At 36.0% G+C, this 22,366-nt stretch overlaps 1 protein-coding gene across 4 annotated transcripts in view; it reads left to right on the top strand.

The window, feature by feature from the left end:
* The window catches only part of CD2AP (CD2 associated protein), a 189,852-nt gene that overhangs the window by 147,369 nt on the left and 20,117 nt on the right, over positions 1–22,366 (top strand). For 3 of the 4 annotated variants that reach the window (XM_077162006.1, XM_077162008.1, XM_077162009.1), the window contains 6 exons: positions 16,198–16,385; positions 18,550–18,628; positions 18,954–19,048; positions 20,246–20,350; positions 20,733–20,769; positions 21,963–22,025. In XM_077162006.1, the coding sequence (XP_077018121.1) occupies positions 16,198–16,385; positions 18,550–18,628; positions 18,954–19,048; positions 20,246–20,350; positions 20,733–20,769; positions 21,963–22,025 (567 nt within the window). The remainder of the gene's footprint in view (positions 1–16,197; positions 16,386–18,549; positions 18,629–18,953; positions 19,049–20,245; positions 20,351–20,732; positions 20,770–21,962; positions 22,026–22,366) is intronic. The other variant, XM_077162007.1, reaches the window with a different exon arrangement.

Below are 22,366 nucleotides of genomic sequence, written 5' to 3' on the forward strand. Positions count from 1 at the left end.
TATTCCTCCTCTTTTCTGATTGTTGTTTGCCATGAAATATTTTTTCCCAGCCCTTCCCTTTCAACCTGTTTTTGTCCTTGGGCTAAGAATGAGTTTTCCATAGACAGTATAGGGTCCTGTTTTTTAATCCATTCTTCCAGGCATTGTCTTTTGATTGGGGAGTTTAATGCATTTACACTTAATGTTGTGACTGTAAAAGCAGTGCTTTCTTCTGCCATTTTGTCTTTTGGATTTTATATATCATATCTGGGTTTTTTTCACTTTTTACCTTTATTGATAATCTTCATTTCTTCACTCATGTCCAGACCTCTCTCTCTTCTGCCTTTTCTTTTCTGCCTGTAGTGCTCCCTTTAGTATTTCTTGCAGAAGTGGTCTCTCAGTCACAAATTTTCTCAGTAATTGTTTGTTTGAAAATATTTTAATCTCCCCCTCTTTTTTGAAGGACAATTTTGCTGGGTATAGAATTCTTAGTTGGCAGTTTTTCTCTTTTAGGATCTTAGATGTGTCACACCATTGCCTTTCCTCCTCCATGGTTTCTGCTGAGAGATCCACACGGGGCTTCACTTGTTGTGATGGATTGCTTTCCTCTTGCTGCTTTCAAAATTTTCTCTTTCTCTTTGACATCTGACAATCTGATTAGCGAGTGTTTCAGAGTATGTCTATTTGGATCTATTCTGTTTGGGGTAAGCTGCACTAGTTGGATCTGTAATTTTATGTCATTCATAAGATGGCAAATTTTCAGTGGTTATTTCCTCTATTAGACTTTCTTCTTCTTTTCTCTTCTCTTCTTCTGGAACACTCACAACACATATATTAGTGCACTTCATGTTGTCATTCACTTCTTTGAGACTCTCTTCATATTTTCCGTTCTTTTCCCTTTATTTTCTTTTGTGTCAGATTTCTCATATCCAGTCCTCTTGCTCAGTAATCCTTTCTTCTCCTTTTTCAAATCTATTGTTGTAGGTTTCCATTGTACTTTTAATCTTTTCTATTATGCCTTTTATTGCCATACGTTCTGTGATTTGTTTTTTCAGACTTTTGATTTCTTCTTTTTGCTCACCCAGTGTTTCTTTATATCCTCCCTGAACTTGTTGATTTGATTTTTGATGGGATTTTCCATGTCTATGTGAATATCCTGAATTAGTTGAATTGTTGATTTGTTCCTTTTACTGGGTCATATCTCTCCTTCTGTCCCTTACCCTAATAGACTTAGATCTTCTTTTTGTCACTATAGATTGATTTGCATTCCTGTTTCCTTTTAATATATCTCTGTCATTTTTTTTCAGCTCTTCCTTACCTTCTCGTCCAACACCAGGCTCATCTCATACTTTTCCTATTCCAACCCTGGAATAGTGACTTATCCTGTAACTTTGGTTTCATTTAGAGGGGAATAATTTAGAAATTCAGATCCAGGTGCATTGTTACTGGGATGATGCTGTTTCTAAGCCCTGTTATTAGATGAAGCAAGGAAATACTTAAGTATATATACATATATATCTGTATCTATTTATCTATCTTTCTTTTCATCTGTCACCTGTCAATTAGTTCCAGCAGATATCTTTCATTTTGGTTTGGTACCATAAGTATATTCTTCAGTGATTTCATTTTTAGGCCATTAAGTCATAGCGACCAATGAATTGAGTTACTGAATTTGCTTTATTCATTTTAAGAGAATTTTGTTTTTCTTGGAGATTTTCATTATTTGTACTTTGCAGGCCACAGCTGTATTGCCTGTGTCCATTTGCTTTTTAATATAAAGGCAGTCTAATATTAGACTTAGAAGAGTGAATGCTTAAAAAACAATATTATCTTTGGTATTATCAATAGATTGTGATAGATATGGAAAAACCAATATTAAGTCCCTTTGTGGAAAATTGATGCAAATGGATGTAGAAGGAAGCTCTTGGAATTTTAGAAAAGTGAGAGGAAAATGTATTACTTTATGTTCATAGAATACTGTTGATTTCTTGTACATCTATATAATAAATAGATCTAGTAATGAGAGCTAAGAATAAAGAATGATATATTGAGAAAAAATTGCCAAACTTTACATAATGCATTTTCAGGTAAGGATTTTAGGACTTAAGTAATAAGTAGGGTAGAGGAATAAATTAGTTACTAGCTATCCCTAACTGTGCTAAATTTTTAGATTAAGTACATAAACTTAGAAAAAAGTGGAAATTAGTTTGATTTAGTGAATATTTCTAAGGCTTCTATCTGCTAAATGCTGCACCCCCACCCCGTGCAGTTCAAAAGTTTAAAGACTAGTTTTCTAGGGAATAGGACAGATAGGAACCCAGATAAGTATAATTAGATCATGGAATAAAATGATTTAAGTTCCCTTAGGTAAGTTCAAGAAGTATTTGAGGAAATTGTTTCTAAATGGAATACTTTGGCCACTTTGTTTTACTTAATTGGCAAATTTTCATCTTAGAAAAGTCCCAGAAAATATTAGAAATGCAGTACTCTGTCTTAGCCTGGATGTTGTCTTAGCCTGAATGTTAATCTTCTAACTTACTTAGCCTGGATGTTATCTTCTAATACCTGTTTTTTCTTTTTTCTACTTCGATTTTTATCATGATACTTTACAAATCTTTTCCTTCCAATAATAGAATGTCATCTGTTTATGGCAGAAACTATACTATACCTTACTTTTCTTTGTTAACCTGCTGCTTAATATCGAGGTCCCAAAAATGTTTGACTAGAATCATTGATGTCTCATTTCTACTCCAGAGATTGATTTATCAATCATGTCATTTAAGTAATTTTTGACAGTGCTACCAGTTTTGAGGAAGTCATAGTGTAAGTAGAACTTTACAGTCTAGATATGGAACAGGTAGTTTTCATGCCAGATTGTACTTTCCTTTTCCTTGCAGCAGAAGGTAATGGTCTTGTTAGTTCCTGAGGAAAGCAGTTGAATCTCTGCTCTTACGAGTTAGCTTACTTACATAGCACATAGCAGTATGAGAACAAAATCAAGTGCCTGTTCATTAAGTATTTGTGAGTGACTGTTTATTCCTAATCTTATATACCATCTTAATTATACAGAGTTAGAGTATTGTTTTCTTCATGTTTCTTGATTGACGAACACCTTTGAGAAGTTGATGTATTTTCTGAAAAGTACATATGAGTACTATATGAATGAGATTTTATGTATCACTTCATGTGGCTCTTGAGTCCTTTTTTTAAAAAATAGATAATACATTCTCATGATTCAGAAATGAAATATAGAGTTATGCATCAGAATGCTTGTCACCATCCAACTGTTCTTCCCTGCCCTCTATTAGAAGATATTTTAACTTTATCTTCCCAGCATTTGTTTATACAAGTATACACAAAAGTGTATTTGTATTTTTAATCCCTTTTTTAAAAAAAGGTAGTATTCTAGGTTTGTCAGGATGAACTGCAGTTATAAACAATCTGAAAATCTTAGTGGGTTACTAAAGAACTACGTAGTAACTTAATGATATTCAGGCTGGTCAGGGCTCTTTTTCAATACACTCTTTAATGCTTACAGTCAGGGGAAGTGAGCATGGCTTTTAAAGCTTCTGTCCATCGCTTCCAGTAATACTGTATTAGTCAGTCATGCAGTGCTTAAATCCAGCAGAGTGGGAATATCTCATCTTCCTACATGGATGGGCAACAAACAATTGTGAACAATAATCCAGTCTACCACAGATAGCATCTTGGGTCCCCATTTAAAAAGGAGTACATTTGAAATCCTTTGAAGGTTAGCCTTTCAAAGGATTTCAAATGTACTCTGCAAGTTCTAAGAACTAATGAAAGGAACATGAACTTCATGGGTATATAGTATGACTTGACCTGCCCTGTAGCCTTCTGGATGGTCCAAGTTTCCATCTTTAAGTTGCCTCCCAATTCTACATGTTCTTCCACTATATATTTACTGTTTAACTTTGTAGTGGACTTTCTATGAATCTAAACTGTGTGACAGATAGATAGGTAGACATGCATAATTCAGTCCTTTAAAGTTTTTCTTTGTTCATCCTCTGTGTAGAATTTCTTTTTTGGAGAAAGATCAGATCTTTCATATAAAGCATACCTCTGTTTTTTAGATTTTATATGAAGTGAAATTAGCACATTGCCTAGCCAGTTTTGAAGCTAGTTCTTTTTCTACCGCACTGTCTCATCCCAAGGAGGACTTTCATTTTTTTCCCCAGAAGAAAGTCTCTTTCTTTCATTTCTTTGCTTTTATGTAGAGTTAACCAAATTTAAATAGTGATTTGAATACTGATAAAGTTGTGTTAAGCAGAGCAGTTTGCTTTACTGGGTGTTGGAGCACAGACCTGGGGGACTCTGTAGTCAATCTCTTCAGATGTTCATTCGATTGAAGTATGTAAAATCATTGAGATGGAAATAAAAAGAGAAGGAGTCATACCAAATAAACATATATCTACTATTCACTGTAAAGTCCATATGGGACTTGAGCACAAGAGCTCTACCATTTGTTTTTAGTTCATTACGTTATAATTATAAATACTTTGAGCATTTTCTTGCTCCATTCAAGCAGAAATACTTTTGAGCATTTTCTTGCTCCATTCTGTAAAGCCAGTAAAATTTGAATTTTAGTAGCAGGATTATATGTGTCAAAAATGTACTTCCTTCCTTGCTTGATCCTTTTACAGCAACAGAAATTCTAAATCTGTAGCTTTGTGATTATGGGACATCACTGGTTCAAGTACACTATAATTCCTGGGGTTTTTTTTAGACTCCAATTTCTCAAAAGTTTTGCATTTTGATGTCAGTGCCAGGAAGTGAGTGCTTTATAAGGAGTAACTGCTTAAACTGTAGCGATGAAAGTACATAGTTTTTTTAAACCTCAGCTGCGCTGTAAAAAACAAAAAGGAAAAAAGAAAACACCTAGGAAACAACAAAAGCAGCACATAGTTCACCAAGTTTTAATTTAAAAAATTTGACTTATGCATTATGATTTGAAGAATTGTTGTCGATTATTTCTTTATCCTAATGAAGTGTGTCAGCCTCTATCCATAATTGGCATTTTGAGTCTTTTAAGACAGTAAAAGAATATGTGTCTATTAATTACCAAATTACAGTAGACCATACATTGCTTACTCAATTATAGTATCATGTCCACTGTATTTGATTATTTTGCACTGTTCCTCTTTATACTCCTTTAAATTGAGTAGTGTTTAAAAAAATTAGCAAACTTAACTCAGCAGGTAAGAATGCTTGCCTGCCATGCCCGAGGACCCGGGTTTGATTCCCGGTGCCTGCCCATGTAAAATAAAAAATAGATAAATAAATAAATAAAAAATAAAAAATAAAAAAAAAAACCAAACCTACAACTTCTGTAAAGACGCAGCTTTTCCTGAAATCAATAAATACTGAAAGAAATTTATCTTGGATTAAATTATGAATTCACAACATTCCACGCAAATGGCTTTCTTATAACTTTTTACCCTGGGGTTCTTCAATGAAAACTAAGTGCATTTAAACAAACAGAAAACCACCTGTGAAGGCTTTCAAAACATACTTTGAAAAGGCAACACTTTTCAAAGTATGTTTTAACAGTAGTGTAGATATTTTATACTATTTATACTATAGATGTTTTAACAGTAGGCTACCTTAAATGGGTGGGCTTACATTGCCATGGAAATAATCTAATCAAAAGATCCCACCCACAATAAGTATGCACCCACAATATTGGAGTAGAAGAACATGGCTTTTTGGGGTTACATAACAGTTTCAAATCAGCATGCTGTGTCTGCTGGTATCTTCCTCCCTGTTATAAATCTTCTTCCTATATTAAGTAAAAAAAAAAAAGTGCTTTCTTGACTACTCTCTTTTGTCATCACTTTATCCCCTGTATTTTAAGACACATTCAACAGATAAAGGGTTTTATGCTTTCTAGGGAGATTGATAATAAAAACATCTGTATAGTTCTTTCACATCTTCTTTCTTTATCTTGCACTCATTCTTATGGTAGTATCTTGATAATCTCACCTAGTCTCATGTCTTTAATTCACTTAAAGTCTCCAAGTTTGTGTGTTCTGGCTAATCCTCTTCCCTACTATTAGAAATTGAAGTGTGTTCCCCAGAAAGATATGTTCAAAGCCTAACCCCTAGTCTAGTCAATGTGATCCTATTTTGGAAATGGCCAACTAGTTTGTGATGTACTTTGTTACGGCAGTCCTCACAAGCTAAGACACTCTAGGTTCATAAACACTAGTGCCTCTCAGAATCTCCAGCTGGATGTCTAATTGGCAACTCAAACTTGACATGTCCAAACTGATCTCCCATTTTCTTTCAGTTGTGCTTTTTTTTAAACGTTTTTTACTGTGAAACATAACATATATGTAAAAAAGGCAACACTTTTCAAAGTATGTTTTAACAGTAGTGTAGATATTTTATACTATTTATACTATAGATGTTTTAACAGTAGAATAGGTTTTGAAGTTCAGTACGAGTTACTCACCCATATTTTCAGTATTTTCCTTCTAGCTGCTCCAAAACACTGGAAGCGAAAAGAAATATCATTATAGTGATTTAGCAGCCATATTTGTTTTTTTTAAATCATATCTTCTCTGTTACAATTTCTCCTTCTCCTTTGATAGTACTCCCAGTCTATACAGGTCTTTGGGCTGTACCCATTGTAACTTTTTCATGTTGAAAAGGGGTGTCAACAATATAGGATAAGGGGATGAAATAATTGATATTCTTGGAGAGGCTGGCCCCTGTGGGTTTCAGGACTTACCTGGCATAGGAACCCTCTGAGGTTATAGGTTTCAGGAAAGTAAACTTAGAACATGAAACTTTCGTAGAGTCTCAGAGCTCTAGGTGTGAAGGTTAGCAGGAATGCTATTAGTTGGGCTATGGCAATCAGCCATATCTAGCTGAAGCTTACATAAAAGTAGCCTCCAGAATAGCCTCCTGACTCCATTTGAACTCTCTTAGCCAGTGATACCTTGCTTTGTTACATTTCTCTCCCCTGTTAGTTCGGAAGGCATTGTCAATTCCTTGGTGCCAGGACCAGGGTGAACTCTGGGAGTCATGTCCCCATTTGTGAGGGAGCTTTCACTCCTTAATATCATGTCCCATATAGGGGTGAGGGTAATAATTTTCTTTGCAGAATTGGGCAGGGAGAGAGAGAGAGACAGAGAGACCACATCTGAGCAACCAAAGAGGTTTCTTGGAAGCAACTCTTAGGCATAATTATAGGTAGTCCTTCTCTGCTACAGAAATAAGTTTCATAAGGGCAAGCTTCAAAATCCAGGCCTTGGCCTATTTTTTATGGCGTTCCTAATGTTTGAGAGAGTACCAGGGATTTCCCAGGTGGGAAAATTTAATAATTCCATACTTTTCCTCCCAACTCTACACATTACTTCTTAATTATCAGCCCATTATAGTCTGGGATGACTCCAGGTACTACATTAAGCTGCAGAATTACAAGACCCCATTCCCCTCCTGGACTCCAGGAGTTTGAGTTCTTTAAATGAGCTATCCAGACAAGTTGAATTAGATTTGGTGTTACAGAAAATTTAGGTTCTAAACATAATATACCTCTCTGCCCTTAGCCTCATACTTTAGATGAACGTGTAGCGTACTCTATCATCTTTTACCCTATATTCTGATTTACCTTAGTCCCAGCCAGATTGGCTTCGATTTTATCTCTAATTGAGAAATGATCTCTTTTTCTATTACTTTAACTGTTGTCGTATGTAGCTATGCTAACTTTCAGGGTGACAGCACTCCATTTCTGGGTCTTAGGTGTCAGAGTTACTCAAAGTTCCAGGAAAATACCTGCTGATAGACATATAGCTCAGTGTCTCAGAATCTAGAATTACACTTATAACTTCAGGCTCTGTGTGACTATTTTAAGGGCTTACAATTTAGACTCCAGTTTTTAAATAAGTATTTTCTGAAAGAGACCTTAACATATCTGTTCTTTGATTCTGGCTTATTTTGCACAACACATTGTCCCTAAGGTTCATTAAATTTGTTGCATACCTCTTGATGTCCTTCCTATTTGTAGCCACATCATATTCCATCATATAAATATATCACAGTTTGCCATTCTGCTTCTCAGTCATTGTACCCTTCAGGTCCCTCCATCTATTGGTCTTCATGGATAATGTCCAAAATAAACAAACCATGTCTTACAGTATCCTCACTTGGTTGTACAATCAGCAGTACTCTCAATTTTAGACAATTTTCATTGGTCCATAGAGACAAAGAACTGACAAGTACAGTGTTCTAGTTTGCTAGCTGCTGGAATGCAATATACCAGAATCAGAACGGCTTTTAACAAGGGGAATTTAATGAGTTGCTAGTTTACAGTTCTAAGGCCGAGAAAATGTCCCAATTAAAACAAGTCTATAGAAATGTCCAATCAAGACATCCATCCAGGGAAAAATACCTTGGTTCAAGAAGGCCGATGAAGTTCAGGGTTTCTCTTTCAAGTGGAAGGCATGTGGCGAACACAGTCAGGGCTTCTCTCTCAGCTGGAAGGGCACATGGCGAACATGGCATCATCATCTGCTAGTTTTCTCTCCTGGCTTCCGGTTTCATGAAGCTCCCTGGGAGGCATTTTCCTTGTTCATCTCCAAAGGTCACTGGCTGGTGGACTCTGTTTCATGGTGCTGCTCTCTCTGAATCTCTCCAAGGCTTGAGGTGGCATGACTCTTCCACTACAACTAGGTGGAAGGCCCATTCTCTGCCTTCAGGGCAAACTCACCCTCTCCGTGGGCTTGGGTGGGTCCACTCTCCTGGCCCAAGGCTTCTTGACTTCAGACCTCAGCCGCCATGGTTTTGCCTATGAAGTTATTTTTCCTCCAACGTGTCCCTTCTCTGAATCTCCCAGTCCAGAATGGCAGCGGCTCTGTTTATACAGGTCCCACAGCACTCTCGTTGGCTTTCTAGCCTCGGATCATGCCCATCAGACATAAGGAGTTTCCACAAATCCTTCCTGGATAACTCCATGTCCAATCCTGACTTACAGTATTGAATAGAGATTATTCTACTTTTATGAAATGGGATTTATGTTAAAACATGGCTTTTCTTAGGGGGGCATATATCCTTTCAAACCAGCACATACAGCCTCACCAAATATCAAATAAAAACTACCCTTTATTGAGATGGACTCCTTGGAATCTGCTGAGCCTTTCCTAGATAGACCTGTATGAACTGCCCTGAGGAAAAATTTCTTGATCTCCAGCCTGCATTGAGGAAACAGCTTCCCAGCCTCTAGTCTGCCCAGAGGAATCTTCCATCCACACTCCACCTAACAAGATTAACTCTTCAGTGCCTACTAACTCTAACCACCTTGCTTGGGGAAACAGCCCTCATTCCTCTGTCTGGAGTGACTAAACCTGTTTCACCAGATGAAACTGCAATGGAATGCCCTGAGGTAATTGCTTGAAAGACACACCTATTTCTTTTCATGACCTCACCTCCACCACACTCTTTTTTTAAAGATGTGTAATTAGACTGAAGTTTCAACAGTTCCTGAAATGACACCATTCCCTGGGGTTATTAGCCTGCTACCTGGTGGCAGGTTGATTATATTGGACCACTTCCATCATGAAAGGGGCAGCAATATATTCTAAGTAGAATAGGCATGTAGTACAAATATGGGTTTGCCTTCCCTGCATGCAATGCTTCCGCAAAAATCTGTGGACTTATGGAATGCCTTATCCACCATTATGGTATTCCACACAGCATTGCTTCTGATCAAGGAACCCACTTTACAGCAAATGAAATGTGGGAATGGGCACATGCTCATAAATTCTCTGATCTTACCATGTTCCCCATCATCCAGAGACAGCTGATTTGATAGAATGGTGAAATGGCCTTTTGAAAACCTGATTACAGTTCCAACTATGTGGCAACACCTTGCAGAGCTGGGGCAGTGTCCTCCAAGAGTCTTTGTATGTTCTGAATCAGCATCCACTGTATGGTGCTATTTCTCCCATAACAAGGATCCACAAATCCCAGGAATCAAGGGGTGGAAATGGGAGCGGCACCACTCACTATCACTCCTAGTGAGCCACTAAAAAATTTTTGCTTCCTGTCCCTGAAACCTTAAGCTCTGTTGGTCTGTAGGTCTTAGTTCCAAAAGGAGGAGTGCTCCTACCAGGAGACACAAAAATGATTCCACTGACTTGGAAATTAAGACTGCCACCTGACCACATTGGGCTTCTCATGCCACTGAATCAATAGGCACAAAAGAGGATTACTGTTCTGTCTGGAGTGATTGATCCTGATTATCAAGGGGAAATAGGGCAGCAAGTACACAGTGGATGTAAAGAAGAGTTTTCCTTGAATACAGGAGATCCCTTAGCGCGTCTCAGTACTACCATGCCCTGTGATTAAAGTCAATGGAAAACTGCAACAATCCAATCCAGGCAGGACTACCAATGGCCCAGAAACTTCAGGAATGAAAGTTTAGGTCGCCTCACCTGGCAGAGAACCATGGCCAGCTGAAGTGCTTGTTGAGGATAAAGAGAACATGGGAATGGGTAGTAGAAAAAGGTAGTGATAAATATGGACTTTGACCACGTGACAAGTTACAGATACGAGAATTGTGATTGTATGAATATTTCCTCTCTGTTTTGTTACCAGTATGTTTGTGTTTGTACATAGCAGATATTTTGTTTTCCTTTTATCATATGACATAAGTTGTATTGTCCATGTTGTAGTATTTAAGCCATAGGATATGAAGTTTAAGACTGAATGTTACCTAAGGACTTGCACCCTATTCTGGAGAGATGCAGTGTGTTTCTAGTTGTACACAGGACAATTGAGTATTGTTAAGTGAAACATATATTTCTATTTGGAAATTAAGCATGTTTCAAGATGATGTGTATAGCTGCCAAATTGATGAGGAGTGAACTGTGACGATTAGATGCTGGTGTTAACTTGGCCAAGTGATGATGCCTAGTTTTCTGGTCAGTGAGCCCTGGCCTGACTGTTGCTTGAAGGATGCGTTGTGGCTGGTTGATAAACCAGAAGGCTGGTGTATTAAACTATCAGTCGGTTGATACGTCTGTGGCTGTTCACATCTGCCATCAACTAAAGTGTATCTTGCTCAGCAAGATAATCCTATCAGTTAAAGACTTTTAAGGAAGAAGAGAGACTTTCAGTGCTTCTTCAGTCAGCGAGCATCTGCTGTGAAGTTTGTTCAGGCATCCATTAGAGCTGTCAACTTCACAGCCTTCCCTACAGATTCTGGACTCTTCCATTCCCACAGTTGCGTGATACTTTATAAATCTCATATTTATAAATATCTCCTGTTGGTTCTCTTTCTCTTGAGAACCTTGACTAATACAATAGGAATAACTCCTAAACCTGAAAATTGGATAGAAAATTTCTTTAGCAGGTGTAGTCAACTCTAGAAATAATTTTTGTTGGCATAGTTACTCAGTAAACAAATGTGAGAAATCGTTCACTTGCAGAGCAAGGGGTGGAGTATATGTGAAGTTTCACATTGTATAGAACATTCTTTGTATACAGAATGAAGAAAAGTCTTTGGTAGCTTTGAATTTATTCATCAATATTAAATTTTTCATACTGAAAAAATGTCATCCCTAAAATCAAAGTGAAAAGTCTTCCTCTGAATATCAGACTGGGAAAAGCATCTAATAAGAATGCCTTACCAACAATTCAACCATGGATTCAGAGCTTTGCAAAATAACCTATTAATGAAAAATTAAAAATGTAGGATTGTGAAGTAGAAAAAAATACATACCCCTTATCATTTGACCTTCCTCCACAATTGTTGTCCCTGGTAGTGCTGTCTTCCTGTGAACTGTTAGTCATAGTATGCAGTTTTAGTTCCCCCGTATTCCTCTGCTCTTGACTCTTTGTCTAACATCAAACATTTGAAATTATTCATATAAGAAGTTACTTAAAATCGGAGATTTAATCAGTGGGATACATGGCACTGTATATCACCTTTCAATCATATTGAACTTCAGTATGGCAATATTGTTTATAACCCCACTAATTAGTTACCATCACTTTTATCTGTTCCCTTTCATTTAAGTTCACCTTCATTGAGTAACCTTTCCCTTCCTTGCCTCTGGCTTCTCTATACCTCTGGGTCACCTATATTCCACAGTGCCGTCTCTGAGATTACCTTTACTAGAGTCATAATAGCTGATCACCTTTGGGAATGGTGCCCTAGTGGGGACTGAGTATGGGTTTCTGCTGCTGGCAAGTTGGACACTCACCAGTGACCGTAGCCAGGTCAGCCTTGATAAGTGGAAGTCCATGTTGCTGAGCCCATACATAACCTTCAACTCTACCAACATACCCACTTTGTACATGAGCCCATTGGGCAATGGCAAGAGTGGCTGAGGAAAGAGGAAGACTTGAATCCACAGGATGGATCATCTTATCCACTTGATTATTAAAACCTTCCTCTGCTGAAGTTACCCTCTGGTGAACATTTCACATGGGACACAAATATCTTCAAGTTCTTTGCCCACTCAAAAAGGTCTATCCACATACCTCTTCCCCAGATCTCTTTGTCACCAATTTTCTAATCATGCTCCTTTCAAGTCCCTGACCATCCAGCCAAACCATTATCAACAGCCCATGAGTCAGTATGCAAAAACACCTCTGGCCAGTTCTTCTTCCAAGCAATAGGAACAACCAGTTTCACTACTCGAAGTTCTGCCCACTGGGAGGATTTCCCTCAAAACTCCTTTAAGGGCATCCCAGAGTGGTGTTGTAATGCTGCAGCTGTCCATTTCCAGGTAATCCCCGAGTTTTCCATCTGTAAACCAAACCTGAGTTTTCTTTTCTTCAGTCAAGTGACTGTAAGGAACTCCCCAAGAGGCCATAACTCTGGTCTGGGGAAGAGAAGGTAACGTGGCAGGAGTGTGGGCCTTGGGCATTTGGGCCACTTCATATAACTTATTTGTGCCTTCAGGACCTACTGACGCCCTATCTCTAATATACCATTTCCATTTTATGATGGAGTACTGATGTGGATGCTCAACTTTATGGCTTGATGGGTCAGACAACACCCAGATCGTGATAGAGGCAGCTCAGTTTCATGGTAACTTGGTGGCCCATATTCAGTCTCTACTAAGGCCCATTAGCAGGCTAAAAGCTGTTTCTCAAAAGTTGAGTAGTTACCTGCAGTGGATGGTAACGCTTTGTTTCAAAATCCTAAGGCTCCAGACAGCATCCCTATTTGTCTTTGACACTTCCAGCTCCATTGAATCTGCTGTATCACATGGTCTTTGTGGCAGAGTGGCTTGCAGAGCAGCCTGGACCTGTCACAGAGCCTCCTACTTTTCCGGTTCCCATTCAAAACTAGCAGCTTTTCTGGTCACTTGGTAAATGGGCTGAAGTAGCTCACCCAAATGAGGACTAAGATATCTCCAAAATGCAGTTAGGCCAACTAGGCCTTGTGCCTCTTTTGGGTCATAGGAGGGGCCAGATGTAGCAGCTTATCCTTCACCTTAGAAGGGATATCTTGACATGCCCTATACCACTGGACACCTAGAAATTTCACTGAGATGGAAGGCCCCTGTATTTTTGTTGGATATATCTCCCATTCCCGACACGCCTTACCAATAAGTCTAGAGTAGTTGCTGCTTCTTGCTCACTAGGTCCAGTCAGCATGACATCATCAATGTACCTGACCAGTTTCTAGTGGGAGGGAGAAACGATCAAGGTCCCTATGGACAAGATCATGATATAGGATTGTAGAGTTGATATATCCCTGAGGCAGAACAGTGAAGGTTTAGTGCTGGCCTTGCCAAATGAATGCAGACTGTTTTTGGTGGTCCTTACTGGCAGCTATAGAGAAAAAGAACATTTGCTTGATCAATAGCTGCATACCAGGGACCAGATGGTGTGTTTATTTGCTCAAGCAATGATACCACATTTGGAACAGAAACTGCAATTCAAGTCACCACCTGGTTATGTTTGCGATTATCTACTGTCATCCTCCAAGTCCCATCTGATCCTACACAGGCCAAATAGGAGACTTGAATGGGGATGTAGTGGCAATCACCATTCTGACATCTTTTAAGCCCTTAAGGGTGGCAGTAATCTTTGAAATCCAGAAATAGGGTATTGCTTCTGATTCACTATTTTGCTAGGTATGGGCAGTCCTAGTGGCTTCCACTGGGCCTTTTCTACCATAAATCCCTCACCCTCTGATTCAGAGAACCAGTGTGGAGATTGTGCCAGTTGCTGGGTATGTTTCCATTCTGGAACTGGGGCATTGACCACAGAATGGGTCTGACTTTGGACCCATTGCGAGACAGACCTGAGCTAAAACTCCATAGCTCCATAAGCCCCTCCTCTCCTGGTGGACCACAGTGACATTTTGGGTCTCTTGGAATTAGTGTCACTTCTCAGCCAGTGTCTAATAATCCCCCAAGTATCTGATCATTTCCTTTTCTCCAGTGCACAGTCACCTTGGGATAAGGCTGTAGGTCTCCTTGGGGGAAGGCTGGGAGGAAAGTTAACAGTGTAAATTTGGGGCAGTGTGAGAGGGTCCTTCCACAAGGATACCTGGCCCTCCATGTGGCTTAACTCATATTGAAAGTAATTGGATAGATCACTGTACTTGTTAGTTTTACATTTCTTAAGTCCATTAAAATTGTTTCTATAATTCAGTACTAAAATATTCTCAAATCTGTGAATGGAGGCTTTCTAGTTGTGAATGCTTTATATTAAAATACATAAGACAAATCACAGTCTTATGGGGGTGTATTAGTTAGGGTTCTCTAGAGAAACAGAATCAACAGGGAACACTTGCAAATATAAAATTTATAAAAGTGTCTCACGTGACCGCAGGAACGCTGAGTCCAAAATCCACAGGGCAGGCTGCGAAGCCGATGACTCCGATGGATGGTCTGGATGAATTCTGCAGGAAGGCTCACCAGCCAAAGCAGGAATGGGACCTGTCTCCTCTGAGTCCTCCTTAAAAGGCTTCTGGTGATTAGATTTAACATCACTAATTGTAGAAGACACGCCCCTTTCGGTGATTACAAATGGAATCAGCTGTGGATGCAGCTGATGCGCTCATGACCTAATCCTATGAAATGTCCTCATTGCAACAGACAGGCCAGTACTTGCCCAATCAGATAAACAGCTACCACAGCTTGGCCAAGTTGACACATGTCCCTGACCATGACAGGGGGTTATCTATAGTTCAATTCAAGTATTGGCTTTGTTGTTCACTTTCTTATGGTCTTTGGAAAGGTTGTTAGCATCTGTTTGCCCCAGTTACTGATCTTTGAAATGAGGAGTAATGGTGCTTACTGTTAAAAGCCATGGTAATTTTGAATATTAGATGAGATAATTCTTTTACAGTGCTTAGCAAAGTGCATTGCACAGAATAATCCCTGAATAAATGGTAGTTACTATTTTTTATCACCCTTATATCATTGTTACTGTTTTACAGAATCAAAATCATATTTTTTCCCTTCTCTTTACCCCCATATGAAATTTTTCTAGACTTTCTTAGATTATTTACTCTAGGACTTTATTGCTTAAGTTTCTTACATCATAAGGCCTTCAGGGAATCAGATAAAAGCTGAGACATTTGTCCAGGAAGATGTGCTCATAAAACCCCAACAGGTTTCCATGGGGATGTTCAGGTACTCTAATGCCTATAAGTAAGAACTCCTGCATGAATGTAAAAACAATTGTCTTCCTCAGATAATATTAAACGTCCTTTTAAAATTATCTAAATTTTTATTAGCTACTTTAAAATTAGATTTAAGTTATTTCATCCCTGATTTAAAATGACAGGATTTATCTTGATCAGTTTAAAATGAAAATGTGTTAATATTCCCAGTTTTTATATTCAGAAACTCACCCTAACTTGGATCACATTTGAACCATGTAGCTTTTAAAATGATTTTCTTTTCTCTTTAATATTTCATTCTTATTATGGTTTCTTTAACCAAGAGTTGTATTTTTGATGTGCTCTTCTTAAGGACCTTGTATAATAATGATTTCCTGTATTGATTAGTTACTATTGTACTGCTGATATCTAAAGCTTTATAGTTTTAAATAGTAATGAAAATAATAGAAACTGACTCTTGTGTACTTTAGTACTTAGCCATTTGATTTGTTTTTGTTTTGCAGTTTTTGATTAGGAGATATAGAATGTAGCCATTAAGGAAGGATTTGTTAGCATTTTCTTAATTATAGGTATCATTCTTCAAAAACAAATTATTCTTTTAGAAACTTTTTTGACTGGGCCTACCTCACCTTTACCCTCTCTGGGGAATGGGAGTGAAACTGCACCTGGGTCAACTGCACAACCAAAGAAAATTCGAGGAATTGGATTTGGAGATATTTTTAAAGAAGGCTCTGTGAAACTTAGAAGAAGAACATCCAGTAATGAAACAGAAGAGAAAAAAACAGAAAAGGTAGTAGTGATGAATTTCACTTAGATTAACATACCCATTCCCTCATTAAATATTTTTTAAATATAAAAGCCAACTTGCAGCAATGTAATGTTTTCTCTTTTGAAATGGCTAGTTTATTTATGAAGGAGAATGTTGTGAGAAACTGTTTTCAGATTTATTGTAATTACTTTGATGTTTTTGTTTGAATCTCATGAAACATGCTTGTTCTGTGGCAATTCTTTTGGGGAGGGTGCACAAGCCAGGAAATCTGGTAATTTTTAACATAAACTTTACTTAGGGGAAGCTCCAGAATTTTAGTTATATTATATATAGAAATAGAAAAAGGAAGTATGCCTTTTTTAAGCTGATTATATACCTTTTTCTTTTAATTTGAAGTATATCTAAAATGGACCATTTTAAAGTGATTTCACAATAAGATAAGTTAGTTAGGCACTTCTTAACTTTCCTCTGGATTGTCAACAGTGGTTAAATTTACTAATCTTTTCTGAAAGTATGTTATTTTTCATTAGCATTTCACTTGTATTGTGAAATAAATCACAATGAATGTACCATATATTGTAAAATCTAATAAGAAGCTTTAAAATAAACCCTTAATTTTTCATTTTAGGAGAAAATGTCTATAATTTATAAAACCTTTATTTAAAAGCCTTCAAAATCCGTTGTTTCAAAAACCTGTGGATTCAGATTGATTACATATTTCAGGAAACTTTTCCCATGACTTTTAGGAGGTTGTTTCCCCTGTATTATTTGTACCTTTTTATTTATTAGAACTGTGTTTTGGTTAGTGAAATATAGTCTAAAGTTTTCTTCTAAGGTGAATGTTTCCATCATTTTCTTTCTTTCCTAGCTTACTGCTTATTTCCTCATGAAATAGTGAGTAGGATTCAGGAATGAAAACTTAAATTTTCATCCTCTCCTAGCTATGAAAGTATTTGGCCTTAAGATTATGGGACCTAATGGGATTCTTGGTTTTAAGGATTTCAGGTAAAAATTGGAATTTTCATGTCTTTTGGCATTATTCTATACAATCATGTAACTCCTTGTACTATTGGACGAGCACTTCGTCCCTTAGGAGTGACAGTAGATGAGGTAATCTGGGACCCCTTCCAACTCTAAAGCTTATGATTATATTAAGTAACTTTATTTGATTAAATATTATATTAGTAATCTTTCAATCACGATTGAGAATATCCACTGCTCAGAGTTATTAGTAATAGTAGTCCCAAGGTCATCTTCTGTTGATAACCTATTGAGGCTTGCTTTGGTCACTGATCTGGAAATTGATAAATAGAAAGGACATTTACTTTGTTTGTAGCAAATTGTAGGTGACATCAGATTGTTAGAATTTGGGAGAAGTTAAACAAGTGTCTTAGAAGGTAAATGAAAAACATGGTGATAGGTAAGTTAGAGGTGTACTCAGGTTTTAACTAATGAATGAAATCTAAAGATCAACGTAATGTTATTTCTGGGGAGAGAAATCAAGGAAACTCAGGGTGGAGGGCTACAGTATTCAGTTACAGTGGGGAAAAAGGTCTTGTGGACTATAGTTATAAGGATTGTAATATTATCTAAAAGTTTTTAGATAATATTTATTCAGGTAGCCACGCTGGAATATAAGAATTTTTTTTCTTTTTTAATTCTTTATCTCATTTAAAGTCAGTTTAGTGACTGTTTTTGAAGACCACACTTTCTGGAGTCAAATTTTCTAGGTTCAAGTCTGTGCTCCAGTACTGACTTCCTATTATTATAGGCAGGTTATTTTAACTGCTTCCTCATCTGTTAAAGGGATGAGTAAAAGTACCTACTTTATGCAGATTTTTGTAAGGTTTAAGTTATAATATATGTAAGGGACTTGGTACATAATAAATCTCAAATGCTATCATTTTTTGCTTTTTTATGTTACATATTCTAAAGAGAAATAATAATAATATATAATAGGCATCAAAGTATAGTTATTAAGATACAGAGTTTTAAAACTTAGTAGTTCTGAGCTGTCATTTAAAAGAGGTTTTGAGGTCTTTTTCATTGCTGAGATTTTTGTCTCTTTACTGACCTTGCTGTAAGTACAATTCAGGGAAAGCTCTGTAACTAGTGGACACTTTGTTCAATAATACTAACTTTATTCTGACTAAATAGTTGATAATGGCATCCTTATCTCTTCTAGCCCTTGATCATACAGTCACTAGGATCCAAAACTCAGAGTGTGGATGTAACAAAAACAGACACTGACGGTAAAATTAAAGGTAAGTTTTCAAATGAGATTTTCATATTGGAATGGTAGAAGAATACTTACATATATTATTAGACTTGTTGAGGGCATTTACCATATCATACTACTTGATTAGAATAATTAAATCCTACTAGATATAATCAATACAAGGACAAACTGTGCCTAGATCATAGGAGGCACTTAGAAAATATTTGAATGAGTGTTAGTAAAATTATTTAACTTGACATTTAGTATTGACTGAAATTTTAAAATTTAAGATGAATTATGAAATAGAAGCTTGGTAAGTATTCGTTGAGTGAATCAATTTGCATAAGCTATATTTACATTCTTTATTTCAGTTAAGGAATATTGTAGAACATTATTTGCCTATGAAAGTACTAATGAAGATGAACTTTCTTTTAAAGAGGGGGAGATAATCCATTTGATAAGTAAGGTAAGATATTTCTCACTTTTTTAGTACGTCATTTAATTTTATTCATAGAAGTATTTTTGAAAATTCTTAGATTCCCCCTGAAATGTAAGCTCTAGAAGAGCTGTGACTGTATCTTTATGTTTCTGAATCCTGGTACATATTAAGTGCTCTGAAAATTCTTTTTTGTGGAAAGAAACTTATATTGTTTATCTCTGTTTTATTTTTAATATATTGGGAGTGATTTTTTTACCATCATATTTTGTTTTTCTATCCTACTTTCTTTATAATTTACTCCCCACCTCTAGGTTTCTTTTCTCACTTCCCACTCTATTCCTTTCCATGTTTTTTTCATGTTTGTGGTATTTTTTGTGATATAAAAATAAAAGAACAATAGGAAAACCTAAATGTGCATCAATATATAAATGGTTATTCAACTCTTCATACAGTGGAAGATGATGAAATTCTCTCAAAGAATGAGTAGATTTAACTTATTTGGAATTAATTTTAAGGGAAAACTCAACAATATTGTGGGGTGTGGGCAAACCCTAACTACTATTTGTAACATAGGAAAAGTAAAAATTCTTTGTTTTTGGTGTAACCCTGTAAGATAATTTTTGAAGCTTTTCCATTGTTTTAAGTTAACTTTATCAGATGATTTACTATATATAATTTTTAATACTCATAATTTGGACTTACGGCACCTAATTTCTCATGCAGGGGAGGGTATTTGGAAGTAGCTTTAGAAGATTATATCAGTATCTAAAGCAACTGAATAATGTCAATTTTTTAGTAGCTAAAGTGTTGAAAAGATACAATTTGGAATTCTTTCTTCTCACCCTCCCCCTTCCTTTGGACTCTTTCCCTCTTTTCCTTTTCCATCCTCACAGTTCCCTTTTTTGTCTTCCCTTCTTCTTTCCCCTTTTTTCCTCCTCTTCCCTTCCCTCCTCTCCTCACCTCTTTTCAGCCTTCTCCTGAGAACCTTTTAACCTTATAGAATGAATTTTTTAAATTATTTGACTTACTTTTTAAAAATGAAACCTAGATATTAACTGCTTCCAGAAGTAATATGCAGGTAACATTTTCTTTTAGGAGAATCTTATGATCTGTTTAGCTAGGTTTTTCTTTGTGAAATGAAATTTAATGTTTTGCTCTTTTGTTGTAAATTTTTCCCATTCAAAGTTATTTCCTATTGTAATTTTTATTTGCTTTGCTTTGTAGGACACTGGAGAAGCTGGCTGGTTGAAGGGTGAACTAAATGGTAAAGAAGGAGTATTTCCAGACAATTTTGCTGTTCAGATAAATGAGCAGGATAAGGATTTTCCAGTAAGCTTTTGTTTTTCAATCATGATAATACTTTAAAGAATCTTCTGTCAATATTTTTTTCAAAAATGGTTTTTTTGAGTGTTGTTACTGAATAATTTTTATAAGAGGGACAAGATTTATATATTCAGGTAAAAGTCATTTGTATTATAGTACAACAAAGCAATGTTACAGTTTCTGTGCTTTATTTCTTCTTTTTTTGTCCTCAATCATATTAACAATTAACCTTAGACTTCATTACTTTAAAACTTAAAAAGCAAAAAAAAAAAAAAAAGGAAAAGACTAGCTACAGTAGTTGGATAAATTAGTTCTTTCCTGGGAAAATTTTATTTCTGCTTTAAATTTATTGAAAAGTTTTATTTTTTTGCCGTTGTTATTTTAACAGAAACCAAAGAAACCACCACCTCCTGCTAAGGGCCCAGGTATGTAAGAAATACTTACTCAGCTTGTTATTTTTCATATTTTAAAATATTAAAATGATAAAATTCAGTCTAATTTAAAACATAAATTTTTATTAGTAAAAAGCAATTGAGATGTGCTATATGAAAGTCTCTCAAAATATATAAAAATCGATTTTGAGAAACTTTGCATTAATATTTGTCAGTAATTATTTTGTTAACTACAAATGGTTTATAATTCTTACAAGTAAAAATATATAACTAAAATATGAATAAAAATTCAAATAAATTACAAAGTTTTAAAAGTAAAATTCTTTTAAAATAATTTGGATACTTAAAGTTATATGTAATTATTTTAATAGAATTGATTAGGTTTAAACCGATTTTAGAAAACGATATATTGTCCTGGCTAATTAGCTGTTTTGCATTTTTAGATCAATTTCGTTTGCTAATAACTTTGAAAACAACGTACTAATACTAATGATTTACTCCTCCTTCAGAGAATGTGTAAAGGGTTAAACAAACTAAGAGATTTTCTTTTTACTTGTTGAGTAAGTTACACATGGAAATATCTTCCAGATTTAAAGCTCTGTAATCTGATTCCCTATTTCCATAAACTCTCTCCAAATTTCTGATTTTTAGAAAAGTGCAGTATAATATTTTATTATTTGAAAGATTTATTGTTCTTAAGAATAATTCAGCTTTCACCTACAGTGGTTACAGCTTTATATTTACTGGCTTTAATCCTATAGCAAGGAAAGCATAAGTTAAAAATAATTTTTTTAGAAGTTGATGTTGGAGGCTGTTGATTATAGTAACCACTAGCCACATTGGGCTTTTAAGATTAATTAAAATTTAAATTCAGGTCTTTAGTTGTAGTAGCCACATTTTAAACTGCTCAACAATAATGTATTGGACAACATAGAACATTTCCACCCTCTCAGTTCTACTGGACTGAGTTGCTGTAGAGGATATAAACTCTTAACACCTACATTTGACAAAAAAAGGTAACTGTGAGACCACAGAGTTTTTGCATTTACTAAGGGATACAGCTAATTAGTGGCAGGTCCAGGATTAGAAATTGAACCCAGTGATTCTGTTACATTGTGCTCTTTTGACTCATGCTTTCATTGGTTGCTATTTTTTAAGCTATCGTTTCCCTTTAAATGTCTTCTAAAACTGTGATAAAAAGGTTTTATCTTATTTTCTTACCCCAGCTCCAAAACCTGAGCTGTTAGCTGCAGAGAAGAAGAATTTTCCTATAAAGCTTGAAGAAAAAGGTGAGTTAGATTCTTCCGCTCTGGAAAAATAAATTTTCCTTTCAGTTGAAAGCAGTAACAGTGAGTCATTTACACAAATTTTGAATGGGCATTCAATATTTATTTTGTAATGCTTGGAGTTCTCTGGAAGAGAATAGTTCAAAATGCATAGGAAATTAAGCATTTATTCAAATTGATACCTGTGTACATTCATTTAAGAATTTAAGCCACATCTTCAGTGATTTTATTTCAAATAATGTATAAGAAAATAAAACAATAAAAATTATACTTTCATTATTTTTGTGGTGTCTTAGTTATCTTTCAGATCAAAATCAAAAGTCAAAATTTTGAAGCCTTCTAGG

Source organism: Tamandua tetradactyla, chromosome 5, assembly GCF_023851605.1.
Source record: "Tamandua tetradactyla isolate mTamTet1 chromosome 5, mTamTet1.pri, whole genome shotgun sequence".
Classification (NCBI taxonomy): domain Eukaryota; kingdom Metazoa; phylum Chordata; class Mammalia; order Pilosa; family Myrmecophagidae; genus Tamandua; species Tamandua tetradactyla.